At 28.2% G+C, this 13283-nt stretch overlaps 2 protein-coding genes across 2 annotated transcripts; both read left to right on the top strand.

The window, feature by feature from the left end:
- The first annotated feature begins 3290 nt into the window (after positions 1–3290).
- Positions 3291–7783, top strand: LOC126555496 (uncharacterized). Its single transcript, XM_050210414.1, has 9 exons — positions 3291–3898; positions 4100–4334; positions 4946–5030; positions 5701–5732; positions 5977–6188; positions 6248–6425; positions 6921–7180; positions 7256–7430; positions 7502–7783. The coding sequence occupies exons 1-9, from the start codon at positions 3878–3880 to the stop codon at positions 7606–7608; spliced, it is 1305 nt and encodes a 434-aa protein (XP_050066371.1). The 5' UTR covers positions 3291–3877; the 3' UTR covers positions 7609–7783.
- A 243-nt stretch (positions 7784–8026) lies between these two features.
- LOC126555495 (uncharacterized) lies at positions 8027–10211 on the top strand. Its single transcript, XM_050210413.1, has 3 exons — positions 8027–8194; positions 8250–8678; positions 8720–10211. The coding sequence occupies exons 1-3, from the start codon at positions 8027–8029 to the stop codon at positions 9260–9262; spliced, it is 1140 nt and encodes a 379-aa protein (XP_050066370.1). The 3' UTR covers positions 9263–10211.
- Positions 10212–13283: the final 3072 nt, after the last annotated feature.

The following is a 13283-nucleotide window of genomic DNA, read 5'->3' as shown; positions in this document are numbered from 1 at the left end:
TATCCAATACTAATTACTATAAAACTTAACACAGACTAATGTATAGGTACATTATTTTATTGTGTATAATATATACATAATAATATTATGTCGTTCTTTACTTATAGACAGGGCCTGATTTAATAAAATTAGTGCCAAGTGCACAATTTTTTTAGGGCCCCCAAAATCAAAAAAATGTTCTAGAAAAATCTATATTATACAGGGGAGATTGTTGATAATAATAAAAAAAAATGTTTGTATATTAAAAGTGTTAAATACCTATCTCAAAGCTCATCAAATATTTGTACATTATTTCATGTACTCTAAATACAATGTAGTAACTTGGTCTAGTAAATTAAGGACAATGAAAAGATAATACTAATTTAAAAACAAAATTATAATACATTAAAATATTAAAAATACTTAGGGATCTTAATATCTTATTAAATTAATTTAAATTAAAATCTTATTCAATCATCCATAAAATTAATTATAATTGTAAAATGACTTATTAATTAACAATTTATTTTATATAGGTAATTAAAATGAAATAAAAAATACTTTAAAATCTTAATACAACCATTACAATAATTATTGCATAATGCACATCATATAAACAACCTAATTTATTGAAAAATACCTAAACATTTTATAACCTACTAAAAATAGGTTTTTGTTAATCTTTAACAGATACCTGGCAACTGGGACACATTTTGCTGCATTGCATTTTGACTTTCGTATAGGGAAAAGTACGATAAATGGAATTGTAAGAGAAACATGTCAGGTTTTATGGTGAGTTCTACAACCCACAGAAATGCCAAAATAAAATAAAGAAAAAGTGGGCAAGTGAGTACCGCTCTGCTGTACATTAGGTGCCGTATGGATCATTATTATATATTATAGGAGTGTTAAATTTGAATCCAATGATAGTTATCATTGTATACGAAAAACGATTCTGAACGAAGATGATTTGTCAGCCTAGGATATAATTTCTAGTGGTTGGTAAAAAAGGTGGTTTAAAAAAACCAGCTTATATTAAAAAATATTTTGAAAATTAAATCACGTAAAGAAAACGCGAATCTTAATAATTGGTAAAATTTTCAACTATTTACGACTTATACTTTTTGAATAATAACAAATATTTAAAATCGTTTGAGGATAAATCGTTATCGTTACGCTATTTCGTTAAAATTTAAAATTCAAACGCACTTAAAATTTTTCCTATAATGATGCTTCGAGTTTTCTCTATAGATACTTGAAGGTAAACTTATGGAAAACTTAGTGTTGTATTTTTAATCCTTAGTTATAAACACAAAAATTTTATGATTTTTCAACTTCAAATATTTCGCAAATATTCATAATTTTGACGAATTTTCGTCAAAATTTGAACTTCAAATGCTAATAAAAAAAAAATTGTGCCTATGTATTCTTATAATTTTTTAATCACTATAAGAATAACATATGAGGAACTTTGTATTAAATTTTCAAGTATTTTGATAGGGCCAAAAAATTTTATCGACACTTCAAAAATATTTTTTCAGAAAAATTGAAAATTTCAGTTGTCTATAAATAGCTCAAAAAAAGTCAAAATATTTTGAAATTTAAATCACGTAAAGAAAACGCAAATCTTAATAACTGGTAAAATTTTCAAGTATCTACGACTTATACTTTTTGAATAATAACAAATATCAAAAATCGTTTGAGGCTAAACTGTTATTTAACGCGGTTTTTGTACAAATTTAAATTTCAAACACTCATAAAATTTTTTTGTCTGAATCCGGTAGATTTTTTTTTACAGATATTTGAAGAAAAATGTATGGAGAACCTTATACCAAATTTTCAAAACTTTGTTATAAAAGAAAAAAATTTTATGATTTTTCAACTTCAAAATTACTTGCAAATTTTCGCGTTTTCGACAGATTTCGTAAAAATTTGAACTAAAAACGCTATAAAAAAAAATTGTGACTAACGATTTTTAATTTTTTTTAGCTACATTAAAAACAATTCATAAGGAACCTTGTATTAAATTTTCAAAACTTTTTGGTCATCCAAAAATTTTTTATCGACACTTAAAAAAAATTTCTCAAAAAAATCAAAAATTTCAGTGGTCTATAAATAACTCAAAAAAAGTCAAAATTTTTTGAAAATTTAACTATATACGGATACTACTGACATTAACATTTGGTGAACATTTCAAGTATTTTCAGTGATTAGTTTTTGAATTACAACCATAAAAAAAAATCGATTTGGTCGAAAAAACTGGTTTTGCGTAAAAATTGCCGTTTTTCCGTCATTTTTTTTTTGTTTTTCTCGATTTTTTTGAAAACTGTTGGAAAATGTTAACTTTTTACCTCTATAATGCACCAAGGATATTCACTTTTACATCGGAAACCACCCCCATTGTTTGAAATTGGAGCATTATTTCGACTAGTTATGCTGTACACAGACACAAAAACAAAAAAAAAAAAAAAAAAAAAAAAACACACACCATTGTAAAATCAATACATTCATCACTTCGTTCAGAATCTAAAAGTGGATAGATATTTCTAAAACTTTTTATTCGAAAACAAATTTTCCGAACTATCTTGGAGCGTCAAGATGTCAACGTCAGATGAAAAAATCCAGAAAACTCGGGTTCTCTGTTTTTCAATTATAAGAAATACTTTTCAATAGTATTAATGGAAGAGGTCGATGCTAATTTAAATTTCATATACATCGACGTAGGCGCATACGGTCGCGAAGCCGATTCTAGCGTTTTCCGACAAAGTGTGTTTAAAAAAATGTTATATTTGCAACAACTTCAAATTCCGAACCCAGTTGCATTGCCTTTAATAGACAACAATATTCAGCCATATGTTTTTGTCGCTGATTAAGCGTTTGATCTTCACTCAGATTTATTGAGACCATCCAGGTCGTGGACTTAATAACACAGGTCGGGTGTTTAGATACAGGTTATTGAGAGTAAGACGTTGTTATTGCCAGTCTCAGAGTTGAATCCAAATGGTTATTTTGAATGAAAGTTAAAACTTAATAACGAATAATGTCTTTATTGCGTATAAATTAAATGTATGTAACAAATAAAATAAGTAGCTGAATGTCGTGAAAGTGCTCAGGTGTTGATAGCTTTGGTACATCTGCCGTTGCTGGTCTTCTGGTTCCTTTATATATTGTGGTGCGTCTCTTGTTTGCGTCGAGTCTGGGTGAAACCAGGAGTCCTTGTAGTTGTTGTTGCAAATTTGGACCCGGATTAGAATGTGCAATATCATCGTGGATGTATTATTAGTGACTATAATTATTGGTGCGCTTACCCACCGTGCAAGGGAATGTTACGAACATTCCACTGATATACAATTTAAGGTTTATTAGAAACATTACAATAGAATATTACTTGGCTGTTACAAGAATAGTTCATAAACACATTATAATTTAAGATCGAAAAAGGACGTTCCAGTTATATACATTATATGTTTAAAGAATTACATAACTTTGTAATGTTAACTAAATATTACGTAGATGTTTGTAAAATACATCTTATCTCAATATATTTTTAGACGGCCGTTATTATATATATAGACACCGGTTTGTTATATTGTTATCCATTTTATACCACGAAAATTCGCGCACAACCATGGCGGCGCGGCCAGTAATCGTTGTACAATATTGTCATATTTTACCAGTTATCGTTGTCTTGTGAGGTTATAAAATTAAGTTATTATTTTCATGTCGTGTCAATGCAACTGTTGTAGTGTTGTCTACTTTCCGCGTGTTTAATACGATTTACGTTTGCGAATTACGGTTTAATCTTGTGTACCTTCTTATTGTGTTTATTGGGTAATAATTGCAATTTACGCTCACCTCGTGTATAGCTATTAGTATAATAGAAACTGTGTAGCGCATCATGGCGAACTTCATTAAAAAGGTAAGGATAAAATAGAATAGTATTAATTATGAATAGGTAGTATTTAAATTTCATTTATGTACCTAAAGTGTATGCCATTTACCTATCTAGTATAATAAGTAAACAGTTTAAAATTTAAATGATCAATGTTGGCTATTAAACATATTATATTTATATTCAGATATATATTTAACATTAATATTTGTAAATACGGCATTGCAGGGTCGTAATAGTATGAAATGGGTCGTTGTAAAGTTTATTGACGGTAAAGACTATAGTGTGATTCCAATAAATTGGCTGGTCGAAACAGATTCAGAGAATTTGTCCATGTGTTCTGTTAAATATTGTAAATGGCCACCAAAAAGAGTGACTAGTGATGATTTAAAGTTAGCTGAAGACCCAGATGATTCATGGACACTGTACAAAATAAAAGTACTTGATGGTAACAAAACTTATGGTAAGATTGTACACAGATAATATTTAAATAATTTTTAATTAATATTAGTATTACCTATAGCATTATTTAATAGTTAACTTTGTTACTTTCCTACCTATTTCTATTACCTAATTCAATTTTTTCTTACAAATCTCGAAAAAGGGAGAAAATATTATGTGAAAAAACTATTCTTTAGTAGGTAGAGACTTTTTTATAAATTAACTATTATTATACCATTTAATTAAAAAATACTCTTAGTGTTAAAGAACTAAAATCTTGTTTTTTTTTTTTTTTTAATTTCTTTATTATTATTATACTTCACTCATAAAGATAATAAATGTTTTAAATAATGTTATTAAGTTGTAACTTTGTAAGTAAGTAACTTAATGATGACCAACAGGCAACAGTCAAAACTAGCTGTTATATTATATTTATAACACTTAAAATACCTACTATTGGCACTATTGTTATCTCATAGTTTTTAAGTATTATAAATCATTGTACATTATTGTTTTTTAAATTTATATAACTAATCTAAATTTTTTAATGTAAGGAGAATAATACACTTTAAAATGTGTGACTAACTTGATGAACATAAGTGTGTATAAATAATAGTTTAATTTTTCCTTTAGGAAAATTTGCTAAGGCTTGGCACAAGCATGTACTAGAATCAACAGATGATGAGGAAATTTCTAATAAAAAACGAAAACGTCGTAGCAGGCCCTGATTTACGCAAGTGCAGATGGAGCACTTGCACTTGGCCCCCAATTTTGGGGGGCCCCCCGATCTCCGTGAATTGTAGAAAATTTTGTGTATTAAAATTTTTTTTTAAATTAATTATTTTTAATAAATTATAATTCCTATAGACCTTATACTAGTATAAGTCATTCCACACCTCAATAGTCAATACAACATATTAAAATAATAATAATAGAAAATTGTTTGAACATCGGAAATATTTGATACGTAATAACTAATAAGTAATAACTATTTATAGATTTCTTCCAGCCCAGAATTTACAGATAACCCGTCGTTGGTGACGCATTTCGCTCCTACAATTAACATTTTTAAACCATTGGTTTAGATTATTCAGTTATCTACGGAAATGAATAGCGAAAAACATTAATAAATGTTATAAATAAACTAATATAGTTATAGTATTTATAGTACATGAAATAATGTACAAATATTTTATGAGTTTTGGGATATTTATTTAATACTTAACATATAAATATTTTGTTTTATTATCAATATTTCCCCCTCCTCTCTATATAGATTTTTTTTGGAACATTTTTTTGACTTGTGGTGGTGGGGGTAGGGGGTAGGGGGCCCCCAAAAAAATTGTGCACTTGGCCCTAATTTTATTAAATCAGGGCCTGCGTCGTAGTTCTTTAAGTAGTGATGATTCATGCATTGAAGGTAAACATTATTTTAGTTAAATTTATTTATTGGTTTTCATGTAATATTTATATTGTTAGTACCAAGTTCTTATTTTTCAAACATTTATTAATTGTTATCAGCTTCCAAATTTGATGTTGAATACATTATATTCCTAAAACATTTTCTAAGTATTAAATTTGATTTCGGATGTATCATTCTCAACTTAAGCACTATTGTTACTTTTATTTTTATGTACCTAATGCATTTTAATTTTCTTTGATAGATAAGGGTTATAATATTGCACCTGCTGTAGCTAGCAGTATGATAAGTTCTGAACCAATTAGAGAATTACAAGAAATATCGTACATAAATCTGCAACCGCCTAATGCTTCAACATCTACAAAATATGCTAACGAAAATTTAAATATTGACAAAATGAAAGATACTTTAATTCAAACATCAAAAATTCTAACTTCGTCTATTTCAGACTTACAAGTACTAAACTTATTGCTGTGAATAAATTCGACATAATTTGTTTAATTTATGTATAATAGGTGCCTTTCATTGAAGATCATAACCAATGTTTCTCTAATTCACCAACGTTCATTTCTGCTAGTGATAACAATTATTCACCGTTGCAAAATTTAAATTTTCAACAAAATCAAAGTTTATTGAGTTCAAAAACTGATAGTTATTTAAACCAGTTGTCTTTGCCAAGCTCATTTGATGAAGGTAAGATAAAATGTCTAATTTCTTAAATTACAACATTTATATTGGCTTGCTAACTAGTAGTTAATAGATACTTAGGTAGTTAATGAATATTTAGGTGGTTCATGGTTGATACAAAGCAGTTTTTTTACAGTTTACCTTCAATTTGTTTTTAAACATTAAGTTTATAAATTTAAATAGATTTTAAATAGGTATTATGTAGTATATTAACTCTTTTGCATGAAAATAACAATTGAAATCTTGAGCTAAAACTTATAAATTAAATTTTTATTATTTTTTTTCTAAGTATGGTTGTATATACCAAGTATTTTAACTATAATACCATATTTTTGCAGTATAATATTCATTAATATTAACTTCCTTCTAAGTTCTAATCGATAGGATTAAAATTGATTAGGTATAAGGTACAATTATTGGCTTATTGCTTTATTTTTGTGTTAAATAGAAATTTAGCATTACTTTATCAATTATTTTAATTATCATTATATTTTATGTTAGAAGGTCTTCATTGTATTTTAAAGAACATTCAAACTGAAATGATAACCGCTCGTTTAACTAATGAACGTATATTAAGCAAAATAAGTAGTTTAAAAAATGATGTAGCAAAATTGGCCCGCCATGTGTTACCTATAGGATTAGCTTTTTCAAATGATGTGGAAGATAGACAATTTTTAGACCAACTTCCATTTTCTAACTGGGAAAATGTTTTGGTTTGTGAAAGAGTACTTCAAACAAATAATGATGTAAAAGAGAAATTTGTATGTTGACTGTATTAGCTATTATTTAATAAGCATATAAATTTAAATTAATTTAAGCTAGCTTCTATTTTATAGAAACATATGCTAAGTGTAGTTGGTGGTGTAGATGCAAAAACCAATATTAGACGCATCTTGAACAAATTATTTACAAATAAATTTGCTATCGAATGTTCATGGACAGGTAGAGCCTTTGAAAAAGATATTAAAAAGTATAAAGTTCAAGATTTACAAATTATTGTAGTAATGAGAAGTGAGTTATCTGTAAGCTTAGTGCTTACACAAAATTCAAAGTTGAAACAATGCTAACATATTCTGTATCAGGTGTTATCAAAAATCAGTATCCTCAAAATTCAGATGCACAATTTGAGTTAGACGTCCAAAGTTGGTTCAGAACTTCAAAGACAAGATATGATAGAGAAAATAAATAAAGAATATCAAAGATACTCATAAATTAAAAAAGTTATAGTTGTATATAGTCATAAGTGGAACTGCAATTTTTTTTTTTTATATTTTTCGATAAATTACATAAATCTTAAATTTAATAGGTACAATTGTAAAGTATTATTTGGTATTTTTTGATTACATAAAAATGTTATTAATGCATTACATTTTACATTGTTATTATAATTATGAAAATAAATAAAAAATATACTTGATAAATGTGATTATTTGTTAGATTCATCAATATCTTGTAGGAGAGTCAAACATATTGGAAGCATTTCTAACCGCCAGTTTCAGAGGAGAATCAAAACTCAAATAGCACTGTGTAAGTAACATTATGTTATTTTATTTTCAAAATATTGATTCCAACATGATAATAATATAATATAATATTTTTTTTTTCATATGATCAAAATAGCATTAGTGAATACAATACCAGTAAAAAAGTCTTCCAATGAGCAAAATAATAAGCAACAATTTGAACAAATTAATTTAGAATCATTAAACAATGAACCAGAAGAGCCAGTGTTCCCTACAATAGCACATCAAATTTCAAACCATATAAATATTAATGTGGGTAATTTATATTCATTTTTCTATTAAATATTGATACATTTAATGTTTCTAGGATGCTTCAAACAATGTTCAATCCATTTTAAATGAAGAATCATTAATAGTTGCTAAAGATTTTGAAGTATCAAATCAAGATATTGTAAAACGTTTTCGTAAGTGGGCTGTAGACTTCAATGTATCACATAGATGTGCCAATGAAATGTTATCCATTTTATGTAGTACGGGCTTAAAACTTCCAAAAGATGTTAGAACTATTCTAGGCCAACATAAAACTAATCATTTGATTGTTGAAATTGAAAATGGTTCATATCTAGATTTAGGTATCGTAAACATGATTAAACCACATTTAATTAAACAAATAAAATGTATTCCTGATAATATAACGATTAAGTTGAGCTTCAATATTGACGGTTTACCACTTGCTAAAAGTTCAAAAACTCAATTTTGGCCAATTCTATTGTCATTTGTAAATTTACCTCATTTTGTAAATAAAATTTTTCCAGTAGGTATTTACCATAGTTTTAAAAGCAAACTGGTAATGTTAATGAATTTTTTAAACCATTTTTAAACGAGATTCAAAATCTTATAACTCATGGAATTAAAATTGAAAATAAAATAATACATTTTGAAATTGTTCACATTGTAGCAGACGCCCCAGCAAAAGCATTTTTATTAAAAGTTAAAAATCATAATGGGTATTTTGGTTGTAACTCTTGCGAAGTAGAAGGTGATTTTATTGATAATAAAGTTTGTTTTTTAAATTTGTGTGCACCATTACGTACTAATGATTCATTTCGATCAAAGTCCAATACAGAATACCATAAAGATGGATTAAGTCCTCTGATAGAACTTCCTTTAGACATAACAACCACTGTAGTACTTGATTATATGCATTGTGTGTGCCAAGGAGTCATGAAACGGCTTCTAGAATTTTGGGTAAGAGGTAAAAAACCAATAAGAATTTTAGAAGAGAAAAAAGATATTATTTCTCTATCTCTTTTAAATATAAGAAAATTTGTACCATCTGAATTTGCACGTCTACCAAGATCATTAGATGATCTTGAGTAGGTATTGGAAAGCAACCGAATTTCGTGAATTTCTTTTATACACTGGGGTAATTGTATTAAAATCAAATTTAAAAAAAGATATGTATGAACATTTTTTACTTTTATTGGTGTCCATTCGAATACTATGCTCAAATGACTTATGTCAAAAATATAATGATTTAGCTTTAAAACTTTTAAAAACATTTGTTCAAAACTATTCTTCAATTTATGGTCCTCAGTTTATTAATTACAACGTCCACAGTTTGATACACTTACCATTTTTTTCTAACTTATATGGACCTTTAGATAATTTTAGTGCATTTAAATATGAAAATTACCTCCAATTTCTGAAAAAATCTATGAAATGTTGTAAATTCCCCCTTTCCGAAATCAAAAATAAAATTATTGCATCTGAAAAAGAAGAGCTGTTAAATATTTCTACTGATGATAATAATATATTAAAGTCATTTAAAATTAATGAAAAAATTTCAAATTTTAATATTATTCATTATAATCAAATAAATCTCAAATCTAATAATTTTGTTTTGAGCTGTAGCAATCCCAAAGACCAATGTATCATTTTAAAAAATAATGATATTGTTTTTATTAAAAGTATTTATAAAAATAATTCAGAAAATGATAATATTATAAAACTTTCAGTCATTAAAATACTAACAGTAGAAGATTTATTTTCAGAACCAATACCTAGTATGAATATTGGAATTTATTTAGTAAATAGTAATCATGTGTCAAACCCATATCAAATCCTTTTAAGTGATTTGAAATTCAAATGTTTTTTTTCTCAACTCCTTCATAACCAAGCTGTTATTATTTCATTATGTCACAGTGTCTGATATAAATATTAAATTTGTAGTTCAATTACATTGTACATGTTAAGAATATATTTATACTAAATTTATTGTATGTTTAAAATAAGTTGGTGAAAATAGAAATATTTGTATACAATAATGTCTGTGTTATAACATGTATTTATTTATATTATGTATTTATATGCATTAATTTTTGTATATCTTACAATTTTGTTTTAATTATATTTAATATTTAATTGTAATCATGTATTATGTATTTTTGACTTATGTAAATAAATATGTAACATATATGACAATTATTTACCTATTTTGTTTCAACTTTATTTTTTAGAATATTATACTATATTTTTGTTGGGTGGACTATGGCAATATAGTAGAGCCACTAAAGTATACTCAACTAAAGTAAAAGAAAATTAAATCAGTTTCAGCACTATCACTCAGCGGCGTATGCATAGAAAATATTTTGTTTGAAAGGGCAATGACGAATGAGTTAAATTCTTTAAAATTTATATTTTTTTAAATAATGTTTACGTTTTACTGAATTTTTTTTTTTTTGGGGGGGGGGGGGTTCCAGTCAGGATAGTGTTGGAGTTGCCAACATTAATGTAATGTTGAATGTGATTATGTTAGGAATGTTTTTTATTAACTATATTGAAATGTTTCAGAAAAATATTTATGGAACATACCTATATAATAGTTTAGTATTGTATACAATACAGTCACAAGAAACACGGCATAAAGCGTTTCTGCCATGTTTTAGTAACTACTATGGAAGTTCCTTAGAAACGTTTCAAAGTTCCTAATGAATGTTTTTTTTATATAACAGTAACATAACTTTGCACGGTGGGTACTTTCCCGACACGTGTCATGATTATAGTAGCATATGCACCACCCTCGACACGAGGCGTGGTCATACTAACTTTGCTTTGATATCTTGTAGATATCTTAAAGATATCTCGTAGAGCATAACAACGTACCATGGAATGTGCTTTCGGAGTTTTGGCCAATAAATGGCGAGTTTAGCATACGCCTAAAGTAGTGGAACCAGATTTTTGAGATGATATAGTTAAGCATGTTGTGTTCTTCATAATTTTTTCTGAAATAGAGATGGGTAAAATAACGATGAAGAAACTGACGTGCATAATTTGGATAATTTGACACTCTCGGAAGAAATATTAATAGTAGTGGAATAGACGCAAGAGATAATTTTTCTGATTATTTTATGGCTGAGGGAGCGGTACCTTTCCAATACAGAATGCATTAGAAGAATGACAGGTATATTTTATTTTATATTATATAAAAATATATGTGTTTAAATTTAATTGTACCTATAAATTTCATGCATTAAATAATGTTATTATTTAGTATTTTACAGTACATAATACGTTATAACATAAGTAGGTATAGTATACTTACCTTTACTATTTTGTTCAATAGTATTATTTTATTTATTTATTTATACCTATTTAACCTATTATTATAATCATATGATTAATTTTCTTACCTCTTTCTTCTATTTCAGCAGCTTCCAAGTTATCCCATTCCAAATTGTATACTGCTCCGACGACTTTCAAAGTTTCAACCAAGATAAAATTTTTAGGTCCCTATTTATATAATCATTTGAGCTCATATCCCAAATACACAGATAGTATTGAACCTCAGTTATAAGTTTTTCGGCTGAATACATGTTTATTGTGTTTAAATAAAAAAATATTTAAATATTTAAATATTTAAAAAACTGCAAAGTGAAGAACATATTCAAAAAATAATGGTAACCGAAAAACGCTAAGTGTAGACGGCCCTGTTTAAATGAATGTAATTTTGTGTATAATTTTGTTGGAGAAACGGTCTAGTCTAGACACAACAACGCAGTCTACATATTAATTATAGGTGTCTTGGACGTTTACCGATCGGTTGCGCATTATCGGTAGCTGAAAAAACATTAGTCTGATCCGGCACTTGCCTAAAGATTTATACATAATGGTTGATCAGTAAAACCTTTGAAGAATAAATGCTGACAAATCAAGAATTGTATGTTAGTCAGAGAAACTTACGATCCCATTATCAAATTATATTATTAAATGAAATTTACGATGATGACTCGAATATATGTACAATTATATGATGCGTGTTCAATTTACAATAATGTGGTGACACCGATTGTCACCATTTTACTGGTCAGTCCGCCCGACCGATGTTACCATTTTCGACACTTGAATTTTACCTTTTATTTTATATTCGTTAACAATTATTTGAATTATATTTGTTTTTATGTTTTGACTTGTATACGACCATTGTGAATTGTATATACGTTTTTATTGGCGCGATGCAGCGATCGCGTTCCCCACTCCGCGCCGTACTCGCAAAATTGACCCGGAGAAGGCTCCGGCACCGATAGCACGCGAAAGCTCTTTCTTTTTGCTCCCGACGTTCGACCGAGCTACAACCCCGACAAGTCTGTTTGATTTCAATATCGCCGACCTGATCCGCCTTGGATAATGCGCGTTTCCACGTGGGTATGTAACCACGACTATGCGCACCGACAATCACGAATTACGAGTTATGACAACCGACACGCGCTTCGGTCTCGTCACATCTCTCGCGATTTCCACGACGAATGAGCACTTTACTCGAACGAAAATTCGACCCGTTCTCGTCGCGTCGGTATTCACGTCCACGACGTTTTACGGTCCCCGCGACATGATCTCGCCGACTCTCGCGTCTCCGCTATCTCGCTCATGACAACCACGCGAACTCGCGTGCGCCTCGACGCTTACACCGCACGCCCGAGCATCGAGCACCTGACGAAACGGCAATCACTGTATGCCCAGTTACCCTCGCGATTTATTAATTGTTTGTATATGTCAACTTTGTTATTATGACGAAATTTACGAATCACGACACACACACGTCTAACGACCAAAATCACGTGTATTATTAACCTCTTTCCGCATAGAGGCATCAAATAGTGCCATATACAGGGTGATTCTTTTATCAAACAACACTCATTATTTCCAAAGTATTCATGTTTTTGAAAATATTTTTTTACATTGTTTCAAATTGTTAAAAAAACAACATTTTTATAAAAAAATTATATTTTTAAACATTTTTTATCCTTATAATTTTTTAAGTTTTTTAATTTTTTGAATGACAACATAGATTTTTAATTTCATATTCCAAAGCAGAATAATTTTTGGAGTATTTTGATACATA

Source organism: Aphis gossypii, unplaced genomic scaffold (genome assembly GCF_020184175.1).
Source record: "Aphis gossypii isolate Hap1 unplaced genomic scaffold, ASM2018417v2 Contig00882, whole genome shotgun sequence".
NCBI lineage: Eukaryota > Metazoa > Arthropoda > Insecta > Hemiptera > Aphididae > Aphis > Aphis gossypii.
The sequence above is the reverse complement of the archived record's forward strand: the minus strand, read 5'-3'. Positions and strand labels throughout refer to the sequence as shown.

Excerpts from the sequence above, each read along its gene's own strand:
- LOC126555496 (XM_050210414.1), top strand. The coding sequence starts at position 3,878 with ATGGCGAACTTCATTAAAAAG. Across the intron at positions 4,335-4,945 it reads TGATGGTAACAAAACTTATG|GAAAATTTGCTAAGGCTTGG; the intron begins GTAAGATTGTAC and ends TTTTTCCTTTAG. Across the intron at positions 6,426-6,920 it reads GCCAAGCTCATTTGATGAAG|AAGGTCTTCATTGTATTTTA; the intron begins GTAAGATAAAAT and ends ATTTTATGTTAG.
- LOC126555495 (XM_050210413.1), top strand. The coding sequence starts at position 8,027 with ATGATCAAAATAGCATTAGTGAATACAATACCAGTAAAAAAGTCTTCC. Across the intron at positions 8,195-8,249 it reads CAAACCATATAAATATTAAT|GATGCTTCAAACAATGTTCA; the intron begins GTGGGTAATTTA and ends TAATGTTTCTAG. Across the intron at positions 8,679-8,719 it reads TTGTAAATTTACCTCATTTT|AAGCAAACTGGTAATGTTAA; the intron begins GTAAATAAAATT and ends CCATAGTTTTAA.